This window comes from Leucoraja erinacea, chromosome 2 (assembly GCF_028641065.1).
Source record: "Leucoraja erinacea ecotype New England chromosome 2, Leri_hhj_1, whole genome shotgun sequence".
In the NCBI taxonomy this organism is placed as follows: Eukaryota; Metazoa; Chordata; class Chondrichthyes; order Rajiformes; family Rajidae; genus Leucoraja; species Leucoraja erinaceus.
The window spans coordinates 126,942,423-126,956,064 of record NC_073378.1 but is presented as its reverse complement, the minus strand read 5'-3'; the positions used below and the strand labels follow the sequence as shown (position 1 = coordinate 126,956,064).

At 43.0% G+C, this 13,642-nt stretch overlaps 1 protein-coding gene across 4 annotated transcripts in view; it reads left to right on the top strand.

The window, feature by feature from the left end:
• The window catches only part of LOC129715327 (partitioning defective 3 homolog), a 954,144-nt gene that overhangs the window by 577,615 nt on the left and 362,887 nt on the right, over positions 1-13,642 (top strand). For all 4 annotated transcript variants that reach the window (XM_055665210.1, XM_055665202.1, XM_055665217.1 and 1 more), the window contains exons 13-14: positions 1,006-1,194; positions 4,927-5,097. In XM_055665210.1, the coding sequence (XP_055521185.1) occupies positions 1,006-1,194; positions 4,927-5,097 (360 nt within the window). The remainder of the gene's footprint in view (positions 1-1,005; positions 1,195-4,926; positions 5,098-13,642) is intronic.

Below are 13,642 nucleotides of genomic sequence, written 5' to 3'. Positions count from 1 at the left end.
AAGTGCTCTCGTTCTTCAGGATTTGCAAGCCTTCATTTTAAGCTTCAATGGGCCATGAACTAATACGATGGTGTGCTACTTCATTTTGAATAGCTCTCGACATAGTCGTTGTCCGCTGATAAAATGCATTACCAGAACAGTTGCTAATCTGCAGCGTTTATGCCCATGTGCGACTGTTTATCTGATAGTATGTATTCCATCTCTTGTGGCTTTTGCACAGCGATTCAAAACAGTAGTCTTCAAATGAGGTGTGATTATAGGGCAATGAATAAGTGCACTAGGAGATGCAAATAGAATTCGGGCACCTTATTTTTATGCTCTTAACATAATTTCTTCAATCACATCAACAATCACATAAAGAGAGCGTGTTATAATTAAACGCTTCCATCACTGGTGGTGCTGCATTGGCAGTTCGGCACAGCGATGGAAATTTCAAAAACCCATTGAGATTCTCAAGCAAGTGTAAAGACTTTCCCGCAGAAGTCATTCGTTTTTCTTTTATCTTAACATCATAATATCGAAGGGAATAGTTGATGTGAAGTTGTTCTTCAGTCTGGCTTAGATCTTCCACAGCCTCCGTCTTGTTATTTCTGCATTCCAACATTTAGTTATTTGATGGGAATATTGCCCTCAATCCATTCTCTCTTTTGCAAATACATTTGTGCAAACCATAAAAGCACATTATCATTATTTCTGTCATAAAATCTGCAGAACATTCATTTATATAATTAAAATGGGCTATTTTGCAGCGTAGTTAATAAAATATAGTATGTGCACTCCATGTTTTGAATCATTGTGTCTCTTAATGTTAGAAGTCAGTTAGTTACAATAGAATATGGAACCTGCTCCATGCAAGAATGCTCTTTTTTAAGTGTTTTTTTTTATGATGGTGCAATGATGAAATAAATGATCTCGATTCAAAATGAATACAATGATAAACAACAATATGGTTTCATTGATATTACTCAATTCTCAGGCTGCAATGTTGTTTGTATTCTGTTTTAGAAAGCAGAGGATGATGACTTGGTTCTTACACCTGATGGTACCAGAGAGTTCCTGACTTTCGAAATTCCCCTCAATGACACCGGATCCGCTGGCCTTGGGGTTAGCGTCAAAGGAAATAGATCAAAGGAGAACCACGCAGATCTGGGCATCTTTGTGAAGTCCATCATCAATGGAGGGGCAGCATCTAAGGTGGGTACATTTTATATCTAGTCCCTCAGCATGTGTTTATATTTCAGGGATGAGGGGAACATATGAACTCGGGGGGGAAAAAAAGCTGGAGTACCCATGGAGTCTTTTAGCATTCGTTGCTTAAGATTCACTTTTGTGCAACATCTTTTGCTGGCTAAGAAAGTGGCTCCAATTTAAGGAGTTGCTGGCTTTATCTGGAATGTAATTATTTGATTTGGGAGATATTTAATGGTTTACTGGGGGTCCTTGTTCATCAGTCAATGAAAGTAAGTGTGCAGGTACAGCAGGCAGTGAAGAAAAGCGAATGGCATGTTGGCCAGGGTATATGGGCGGGGGGTTGTGAGCTCGGAGAAAAGACGAGGGAAGAGCCATGGGGGAATGAATGAAAAGCCTCTCCACCTCCTTGATTTTTATTGTTGATGATGGAGAGGTGATGTTGTGCAGCACGGGAGGGTGTGAAGTGGTGATTGGAGAGGGGTGGGTGGGAAAGGGTCCAGTCTTTTTAGACTGGAGTCTTGCTTTAATAAGGTGTGAAGTGGTGAATGGGGAGGAGTGGGTGTAGAAGGGTCTATACTTTACAGACTGGGGTCTTGCTGTGGCTGTAGGGGAAGGGGGCAGAGGGTACCAGGGTTACATTTCTGAGTGTCAAACCTGCAGTAGAACTCATTCAGGTCGTTGGTCAGCTGACGATTGTCCAAGGAGCGTGGGGCTTTCCTCTTGTAGCTGGTGATTTCTTGCAAGCCCTTCCAAACTGAAGACGAGTCACTAGCTGAGAACTTGCTCCTCAACTTCTCAGAGTACCTTGCGTTGGTAGCTCTGATTCCTCTTCCCAGCTTGTACTTGACCTGCCTGTAAAGTTCTGCATCACCACTCCTGTAGGCCTCCTCTTTAGACAGTCGGAGCTGAATGAGTTCTGCAGTAAAACAGAGTTTGTTGTTGTTGAACCAGGTCTGGGTCCTAGTTCAAATGCAACTGGCCTCACAAAAGCTGACATATGATGATACAGTGTCCGTATACTCATCGAGGCTTGTGGCTGATTCCCTGAACACATTCCAATCCGTGCAGTCAAAGCAGGATTGTAGGTTCTCAATGCCCTCGCTTGTCCACCTTTTCATTGTTCTGACCTTGGGGCGGGGCTGCTGCTTGGGGCGGGGCTGCTGCTTGGGGCGGGGCTGCTGCTTGGGGCGGGGGGCGGGGCTGCTGCTTGGGGCAGGGCTGGGATGCTTCGGAAGTCCTGTTGGAAACCTCCGCCGGCCACCCTCAGCTCCAGTAAAGACATGATGGCGCATGAATGGGCGGACCGTCCCGGGGAGCGACAGGGGAAGAAACTAATCCGCGCTGCGCCGACAGGCAGGAGAAAGACGCGCGATTTTTAAGATTTTTAAACCTCGCTAACTTTTACGACATTCAACCGATCGGAACGAAACTTGGTGGACTCGCAGCACAGGAGAACGGCGAGTGAACTGGTGAAAAATCGTAACGCTATAGCGAACCAGTTTTGCGCAAATAGAAAGACCGCCAAAACGGAAGATAATAAGATCAGAGTTATAGTTATGTATAGATATAAGATTATTAAGGGTTTGGACACACTAGAGGTAGGAAACATGTTCCTGATGTTGGGGGAGTCCAGAACCAGGGGGTACAGTTTAAGAATAAGGGGTAAGACATTTAGAACTGAGATGAGGAAACATCTTTTCACACCGAGAGTTGTGTCTGTGGAATTCTCTGCCTCAGAGGGCTGTGGAAGCTGGTTCTCTGGATACTTTCAAGAGAGAGCTAGATAGGGCTCTTAAAAGTAGTGGAGTCAGGGGAGATATGGGGAGAAGGCACGAACGGGGTACTGATTGTGGATGATCAGTCTTGATCACCATGAATGGCCATGCTGGCTCAAAGGGTCGAATGGCCTACTCCTGCGCCTATTGTCTATTGTCTATTGATCCCGACTATGGGTGGTGCCTGTACGGAGTTTGTGCATTCTACCCGTGACCGCGTGGGTTTTCTCCGAGATCTTTGGTTCCCACCCACACTCCAAAGAAATACAGGTTTGTAGGTTAATAAACCTGTGTTTGTTTATTTGGTATCCTAGTAAATTGTCCCCAGTGTGTGTAGCCTTGTGTTAATGCGTGAGGATCGCTGATCTTTGAGGACTCGGTGGGCCAAAGGGCCTGTTTCCACGCTGTATCTGCAAACTAAACTAAAAGTTGGATGTTCGGAACTCTTTGTGAGGGAATTGTATTACCCTCTTCAGTATCTGCAATGTGTTTCTAAATGTTATAAAATTAGTTCATTGAATCTTTTCACCTTCTTGTAAGATTGTAAATGTTTATTTTTACTCCATATCTCAAGGAATATGGAACTAGTGTGGAAAGTGATATTGCAGTGAAAGTTCAGTCATGAGAGACTGAAAGGCTTACTCCTGCTTTGATTTCTAATGTCCTTGTTTTCCTATTTGATTTGGATCAGAAAGTTGATGTGAACTGGTTCCAATCTGCCGACAGTATAAATCTTTGAGGCCTGGTTAAAGACAAGGAAGTGACTTGGAAACTCCAATGGGTCTAATTAATTAGGTTGGACAAGGGATTTTTATGAATAAAAGAACATGGTATAGAATGATGCCAAAATGGCTTATTGGAACATGTTTTAAACTGGAAGCAAAAGAATGATGCCCGACTTGTATGTTCTAATTGCTGAAGTAACCAAATGGTTCTGTATTAGTGGGGAAGTTATTTTAGTTTTGTTTCCATACTTTACAAACTGACATGAATAACCCCACACAGACCAGGTAGATGCATGGAGTCTCTTGCTCAGAGTAGGGGAATCAAGGACTAGAAGGCTGGTTTAAGGTGAAAGGGAAAATATTTAATAGGAATCGGAGGGGTAACTTTTTCCACACAAAGGATGGTGGGTGTAGGGAACAAGCTGCTAAGAGGAGGTAGTTGAGGCTGGGACTATTCCAACGTTTAAGAAGCAGTTAGGTGGCTGTATAGTGTAGAAAGGATGTTGATTTAGTGTAGTGTAGTGCAGATGCTGATTTAAACTGAAGATAGATACAAAATGCTGGAGTAACACTAAATGGATAGGACAAGTTTGGAGGGATATGGACCAAACGCAGGCAGATGGGACTTGTGTAGCTGGGACATGTTGGCCGGTGAGGGCAGGTTGGGCTGAAGGGCATGTTTCCAAGCCGTATCACTCTGACTCTTGTGAGAATCTATTAGAAAGTCAAATCTCTTCAACCTGTACTGCACATTTTCAAGGTGAATCTGATCACTGCTCCTGAACGAGAGGTTTACAAGTTGAGGAAAGAAAAGATTGTTTAAGGGACGACCAGATGAAATTTACTCGCGTGGATCCAAGTACTCGGAGCCTTTCATGCCGGAACAAACAATTTGGGAAAAGATATGCTGGAGATGACTAGTTAGGATGGGGTGAATAGAAGGAAGCTAGTTCCATTGATGAACAGTTTATGAACTCGGGTTCAAAATTAAAATTGAAAATTGTCTACAGAAGATACAAGGGATTTCTTTTTCCACACACATCAACAGTTTATGATCTTGAATGCGTTACTTGTGAGTCAGGTGGAAAATAATTCAATTCCTTCTGGCGAGGAGTTGTGAATGAATAATTTGTGATGCGCTGTCTCCCCCCCCCCCCCCCCCCCCCCCCCCCCTTGTCAACTGTAACAAGTGGATGATTCTATGAAACTGAGTCAAAACTTTTTCTTCCATTTAGGATGGCAGGCTTAACGTGAATGACCAACTTATTGCCGTAAACAGTGAATCGTTGTTGGGAAAGACTAACCAAGATGCCATGGAAACACTCCGGAGATCCATGTCAACAGAAGGGAATATAAGGGGGATGATACAGTTGATTGTTGCCAGGAGGATAACAAAAAACAATGAGGTAATGATCAGTGTTGAATTTAATAATCACGGAGGTCATCAGTCATGAACCGCCATTTAATTTATTTCTTTAATTTTTTAATTGCACTTAATTCCGTTAATTAATTTTTTTAAATTTGTTTAGAAATGCTAAAATATTAATGGGCATTTGTGCATTATAGATGCCACTGCTGTATGCTAGACAATATTAAAATAATGCAGCAAATGAGCTTTGGTAGACAAACATGGCAATCACTCCACAGCGTCAATAAAATATGATTTGAAAGGCAAAACCTGTTCCATCATTATTGCAGTTGCTAAAGTGCATTCAAATATAGGTCAGACAAAAAAAACACTTGTCTGCCACTTGTGGAAGATAGCCGAGAAACCCCCCCCCCCCACAATGAATAGGGTGGATGGACACAAAGCTGGAGTAACTCAGCGGGACAGGCAGCATCTCTGGAGAGAAGGAATGGGTGACAGATGGAATTGGTAATGTTTCGGGTTGAGGCCATTCTTTGGACTGAAGAAGGGCCTCGACTCAAACGTCACCCATTCCTTCTCCCCAGAGATGCTGCCTGTCCCGCTGAGTTACTGAAGCCTGGTATTCTATGCTGCTCTGCATCAGAGCATTTTATTTCTGGAGTACTCTCACCTCGGGAATATGAGACACGTCTATTATTGCTGGAGCTGTAGCAGTTAGATTTGCCCGTGTGTGTTGCAAGATAGTTGTTTTTGACGGCATCATGGATCATCATGGTCCATGATCCTGTTGAATTTTAATGACTGGGTCGGAATTCTTTGTCAGAATCCCTCTCCAAGGCAGAAATACATATTTGTGCAATGGATGAATGCAACACAAGGAGGCTTTATAAGACATTTGGAGTATTGTGAGCAGTTTTGGGGCCCCAAAGCTGAGGAAGGATATGCTGGCGTTGGAGTGAGTCCAGAGAAGGTTTACAAATATGATCCCAGGAATGATTGGGCAACCAATTGTGATGAGCGTTTGGTGATACTGGGTCTCTACTCACTGGAGTTTAGAAGGATGAGGGGGCACCTCATTGAAACTCAGTGAAAGGCCTGGATAGAGTTGATGTGGAGGGAATGTTCCACTAGTGGGAGAGTCTAGGACCAGAGGCCAAAGCCACAGAATAAAAAGACGTACCTTTAGAGGAGGAATTTCTTTAGTCAGTGGGTGGTGAATCTGCGGAATTCATTGCTGCAGAAGGCTGTAGAGGCCGTTAATGGATACTTTTCAGGTGCAGATTGACAGATTATTGATTAGTGTGGGTGTCAGGGGTTATGGGGAAAAGGCAGGAGAATGGGGTTGAGAAGGAAAGATAGATCAGCTATGACTGAATGGCAGTATACTTGGTGGACCGAATGGCCTAATTGTATTCCTATAACTTATGAACTTATGAAGTCGTATAAACATAGAAAATAGGTGCAGGAGGAGGCCATTCGGCCCTTTGAGCTAGCACCGCCAGTCATTGTGATCATGGCTGGTCATGCACAATCAGTAACCTGTGCCTGCCTTCTCCCAATACCCCTTGATTCCGCTAGCCCTAAGAGCTCTATCTTAAGACCCTGTCCCAATTACTTGTCCTTGGTACGCAAATTGCGTGACCTCGTCGTCGCGTTGAGGCGCACGGGCATCGTGTGGCCGCGCGGGGCCGGTCCCGCTGAGAAGCGCGGAGGGTATGGAGTTGTACGCGGTATTGCGCGGCGCTCCGAAATTTTGTACCGAACGAAATCTTCACGCGCCAACGGCCTGTCGCGTAACTGACGGCCAAAATGGTACAGGCCGAAGACCATGGCGCTATGCAACGTCTGGCTCTGGACTCTCCCAACATTGGGAACATTTTTCCTGCATCTCGCTTGTCCAGTCCTTTTATAATTTTATACGGTTCTATAAGATGCCCTCTCATCCTTCTAAATTTCAATGAATAGAAGCCCAGTCTTTCCAATCTTTCCTCATATGACAGTACCGCCATCCCGAGGATTAACCTCGTGAATCTAGGCTGCACTCCCTCAATATCAAGGAAGTCTTTCCTCAAATTAGGAGACCAGATCTGCACACAATACTCCAAATGTGGTCTCACCAGGGCCCTTTACAACTGCAGAAGGACCTCCTTACTCCTATACTCAAATTCTTTCGCTATGAAGGACATATGCCATTAGCTTTCTTCGCTACCTGCTGTACCTGCATGTTTACTTTCAGTGACTGGCATAAAAGGACACCCAGGTCTTATTGCACTTCCCTTTTTTCCTAATCTGACACCATTGAGATAATAATCTGCCTCCTTGTTCTTGCCACCAAAGTGGATAACCTCACATTTATCTACATTATACTGCATCTGCCATGCATCTGCCCACTCACCCAACCTATCCAAATCACCCTGTAACTTCCTAGCATCCTCTTCGATGTTCACACTGCCACCCAGCTTTGTGTCATCTGCAAATTTGCTGGTGTTACTTATAATTCCATCATCTAAATCATTAATATTTTGTAAATAGTTGCGGTCTCAGCACCGAGCCTTGCGGCACTCCACTCGCCACTGCCTGCCATTCTGACAGGGACCCATTTATTCCTACTCTTTGTTTCCTGTCTGCCAGCCAATTCACTATCCATGTCAATACCCTGTGCTCTAATTTTGCCCACTATTGCCTGTGTGGGACCTTATCAAAGGCTTTCTGAAAGTCCAGATACACTACATCCACTGGCTCTCCTTCATCCATTTTACTTGTCACATCCTCAAAAAATTCCAGAAGATTAGTCAAGCAGGATTTCCCTTTCATAAATCCATGCTGACTTGGGCCAATCCTTTTACTGCTATCAAAATGCCCCTTTATTACCTCTTTAATAATTGACTCCAGCATCTTCCCCACCACCGGTGTCGGGCCAACTGGTGTAAAATTCACCGTTTTCTCTCTCGCTCCTTTCTTGAAAAGTGGGATAACATTAGCTACCCTCCAATCGACAGGAACTGATCCTGAATCTATAGAACATTGGAAAATGATCACCAATGCGTCCACGATTTCTAGAGCCACCTCCTTGAGTACCCTGGGATGCAGACCATCAGGCCCTGGGGATTTATCAGCCTTCAGTCCCATCAGTCTACCCAATACTATTTCTCGCCTAATGTAAATTTCTTTCAGTTCCTCTGTCTTCCTAGATCCTCTGTCCTCCAGTACATCTGGGAGATTTTTTGTGTCTTCCTCAGTGAAGACAGAACCAAAGTACCTGTTCAACTCTTCTGCCATTTTCTTGTTCCCCAAAATAATTTCACCTGTTTCTGCCGCCAATGGACCCACATTTGTCTTTACTAATCTTTTTCTCTTAACATACCTAAATATGCTTTTACTATCCTTCTTTATATTCTTGGCCAGTTTACTTTCGTACTTCATTTTTTCACCTTGCATTGTCCTTTTTGTTACCTTCTGATGTCCTTTGAAAGTTTCCCTATCCTCTGGCTTCCCGCTGCTCTTTGCTATGTTATACACCTTTTATTTTAGTTTTATACCCGTCCCTAACTTCCCTTGTCAGCCACGCTTGCTTCTTACTCCCCTTCTAATCTTTCTTCCTCTTTGAAATGAAATGACCCTACTTCTTCTGGATTATGCCCTGAAATTCCTGCCATTGCTGTTCCAGCATCATTCCTGCTACGATCTTTTTCCAGTTGACCTTGGCCAGCTCCTCTCTCATGCCTTCATGGTCCCCTTTGTTCAACTGCAACACTGACACTTCTGATTTAACCTTCTCCCTCTCAAATAACAGATAGAAACTTATCATATTATGATCACTACCTCCTTTGTCTTGAGATCTCTTATTAAATTAGGTTCATTAGACAACACTAAATCCAGAATTGTCTTCTCTCTGGTAGGCTCCAATACAAGCTGCTCTAAGAATCCATCTCTGAGGCACTCTACAAACTCCTTTCTTGTGGTCCAGAACCAACCTGATTTTCCCAGTCTACCTGCATATTGAAATCTCCCATAATCACAACGGCATGACCTTTCTTTCATGCCAATTTTAACTCCTGCTGCAACTTACACCCTATATCCAGGCTACTGTTTGGGGGCCTGTAGATAAACTCCCATTAGGGTCTTCTTACCTTTACAATTCCTCAATTCTATCCACAGTGACTCTACATCGTCAATCCTTATGTCACCCGTCGCAATGGGACTGAATTTCATCCCTCACCAACAGAACTATCCCACCTCTTTTGCCCACCAGCCTGTCCTTTCTATAGGACATATAACCCTGAATATTCAGTTGCCAGCCCCGATCCTCCTGCAGCCATGACTCTGTTATCCCCACAATGTCATATCTACCAATCTCTAACTGAGCCTCAAGCTCATCCACTTTGCTTCTAATACTTCGCGCATTCATATATAATACATTTAATCCTTTACTCACCTCGCCTTCCACATCGATTCCTATATTACTTGGCCATACTCTCTTATCCCTTCGTGAGCTTTCTGTCCCGTTAATTCTCGTGTCTTTCCTAACTTTTCCAGTGCTCTCTTCTCCTTAACTCAATCCCTGTATTTCCAATTTTATCTGTTCAATAATCTTGTGTAGGAAGGAGCTACAGCTGATGGTTTATACCGATAACTGTCCACCTTGAAGAATTCCATCCTGCTCCATCCCCGATAAGGGTTCATTAGTGTAATGTGTACACTATCCAATATGAGAGGAGCTGGTCACCCTTCATGCAAGGCTGACTCGTGTATCCCTGTTACAGTAGTGCAATAGCAGTGCACCAGTGATATTATTTGTGCAAAGGAACACTGATTAATCCAAGTGTGAAGAAGGGTCTTGACTCAAAACATCGCTCATTCCTTCTCTTCAGAGATGCTGCCTGACCCGCTGAGTTAAGCCCCTGTCCCACTTAGGAAACCTGAATGGAAACCTCTGGAGACTTTGCGCCCCACCCAAGGTTTCCGTGCGGTTCCCGGAGGTTCCCGGAGGTTTTAGTCAGTCTCCCTACCTGCTTCCACTACCTGCAACCTCCGGCAACCACCTGCAACCTCCGGGAACCGCTCGGAAACCTTGGGTGGGGCACAAAGTCTCCAGAGGTTTACGGCCAGGTTTCCTAAGCGGGACAGAGGCATTACTCCAGCATTTTGTGCCTATCCTCAGTTTAAACCAGCACCAGCAGTTCCTTCCCACACGCCACTGATTAATTTAATTTCTGCTCACCCAGAAATGTCTGTGTAACCTGTCCCTGAGCCAAATTGCACAACATGCCAATAGAGTTGCCCAAAGTAGACACAAAAAGCTGGAGTAACTCAGCGAGACAGGCAGCATCTCTGGAGAGAAGGAATGGGTGATGTTTCTGGTCGAGGCCCTTCTTCATAGAAACATAGAAACATAGAAATTAGTGCAGGAGTAGGCCATTCGGCCCTTCGAGCCTGCACCGCCATTCAATATGATCATGGCTGATCATCCAACTCAGTATCCTGTACCTGCCTTCTCTCCATACCCCCTGATCCCCTTAGCCACAAGGGCCACATCTAACTCCCTCTTAAATATAGCCAATGAACTGGCCTCAACTACCCTCTGTGGCAGAGAGTTCCAGAGATTCACCACTCTCTGCGTGAAAAATGTTCTTCTTCATCTCATCTCGGTTTTAAAGGATTTCCCCTTTATCCTTAAGCTGTGACCCCTTGTCCTGGACTTCCCTAACATCGGGAACAATCTTCCTGCATCTAGCCTGTCCAACCCCTTAAGAATTTTGTAAGTTTCTATAAGATCCCCTCTCAATCTTCTAAATTCTAGAGAGTATAAACCAAGTCTATCCAGTCTTTCTTCATAAGACAGTCCTGACATCCCAGGAATCAGTCTGGTGAACCGTCTCTGCACTCCCTCTATGGCAATAATGTCCTTCCTCAGATTTGGAGACCAAAACTGTACGCAATACTCCAGGTGTGGTCTCACCAAGACCCTGTACAACTGCAGTAGAACCTCTCCGCTCCTATACTCAAATCCTTTTGCAATGAAAGCTAACATACCATTCGCTTTCTTTACTGCCTGCTGCACCTGCATGCCTACCTTCAATGACTGGTGTACCATGACACCCAGGTCTCGCTGCATCTCCCCCTTTCCCAATCGGCCACCATTAGATAATCAGACTGGAGCTGCCCAGTTGCATTAGTGAATGTTTTTCAGATAATAAACTTAACCTAGCAAAAACCATTGTGCTATCCTGCAGACGTACAAGCCATTTTTTGGGGAGCTCTTTTGGTTTGATATTGTTCAAATACAAAGGTATTATCATCCCGCATTTTTAATTGTGTTGCCTGCAGCATATATAACCAAATAACCATATAACAATTGCAGCACAGAAACAGGCCATCTCGGTCCTTTAAGTCCGTGCCAACACTTATTTTCCCCTAGTCCCATCTACCTACACTCAGACCATAACCCTCCATTCCTTTCCCGTCCATATACCTATCCAATTTATTTTTAATTGATAAAATCGAACCTGCCTCCACCACATCCACTGGAAGCTCATTCCACACAGCTACCACTCTCTGAGTAAAGATGTTCCCCCTCGTATTACCCCTAAACTTCTGTCCCTTAATTCTCAAGTCGTGTCCTCTTGTTTGAATCTTCCCTATTCTCAATGGGAAAAGCTTATCCACGTCAATTCTGTCTATTCCTCTCATCATTTTAAAGACCTCTTTAAATGATGGGTGTTTTGTCGCCTGGCATTTGTGCAAGCTGTGTCCAGGACAAAACACCTTTGCCTCATTGCAATAGGGTTGCCACAATCAGTGATTACCAATGTAAAAGGAATTCTGTGCAACGCTGCATTTGGTTTCTTAACAGACATGTCGGATGCAACAGATTTAAAAGTGGCAGGAGGGAAGCTGAAATAAAAGCTGACAGATGAAAGGAAAAGGGTTGATTTATGTTGTCGTTATGAAAGATTGTCTATGGAAGCACCATTCATTGATTTTTCTGCCTGGAGTTATCAATTGGCCTGGCTACCTGGTTATATTTTATCATGATTGATAAAGACACACAGGTGAAGGCTCCACTTTTTCATCTGCTCGCAATTATCAAGAACTGTGAACTTTTTATATGTTTAATGAACTGCTACTTTTTAAACCAGTACGTTGTTTGCATTAAAAAAATGCTAATTAATCGTACTTTGCCCATTGTGAGCCATCGTTATATCATGAGAAGTTGAGCCGCAAGCATTCACGTTACAGCCTGCAGTCTAAAAGATAAAGGAAGAGCAAGGACACTTGAGGTCTGAGGACAGAAATTAATATGTTATGACTTGATTTGTTTCTCAAAGAAATGTCATTTCAAGCTTCTAATGTAACAATTGATTAGAAAAAAGGCCAATTTAAATATGCTTTTAGTATCAACCTATTTATGCTGAAAACGATCCTGTCAATTCGTAATTAGATCTTCACTGGCGATTATAATAATGGCGGAAAGACCATTCTTAAAAGATAGATTGAATTCTGGTTTTATTCTGACCGACATTATAGTCTGCATCTGATAGAAGAAAAGGCATGTTGTGAATTTGCTGAAACAAGGAGCTGCGCTATTTGTCTTTTTCAAATGTGCTGTACTGTTATTTGCATCGATGTTGCATTTAATTTAATTATCAGAGATGGGTTTAAAGACATTTATCTCCTCGTAGTTCCAAATTAAACTCGTAAAGAAAGCTCTTTTTATGGTTTACATCTTAGAATGTTAATTACTTAACGGCAAGCTCCCATGAAATTCTTGCAATGTCGGCTCCACCTGACCACTGCCACAATTTAAATAAATAAAGTAGGAATGCACAAGATTTGTCTGCTGTTTGTAAGTTCATTAAATCTCAGTTTTTATTTTGAACAATGCGTGTAAAGTAAAAAGTATTTTTGCATGCATGTGACCTCCCTAGACATCTGTCTCATATGCTAGGAACGTGTTATGATTTTTCATACCCCCTCGAGTGCTGGTGGCATTCGGCCAACTTCCAAATGTCAGGAGGAATTAGTCCAGTGTGTTGACTTCAAAGTCTTTGTCATGAAGGCTTATTTCAGTTTGCTCTTGGCCTTGCCTAGAAGCTGAAAGAGTAACTGCACTATATCACATACACTTAAGATATTTATTACAGACCATGTGTTATTACTGCTCGGTAATACAATTTGTCCAACAATTTTTTTTTTAAACTAAAATATATTCATCATGTGCTGATAGAAAACAACCTTTTAACAACTTTAAGCCATGCCGGCTTGATTTGGACAACATAAATATAAAAATATCAATATAATGGATGCTGAATGCTTTGTACCAATAATGATATATTAATCTTTTTTCTTCTGGGCACCATCATCTTTCACATTTTTAAATGGTGCAGATGGTCTTATCTTGACACTTTACCATGGAATAGCATAATTGGTGTTAACAAGAATTTGGAATGATGTATCTGTGGTATTTGATTTGGCTGTCGTTCAGAGAGTTAAAAAGCTGCGTTTCTCTATAACCTCTAAGCTTTTCAGTGACCTTTCATTCAACATGGTCCTCACCCTGTTTTGATCATCTTGAATGTGAA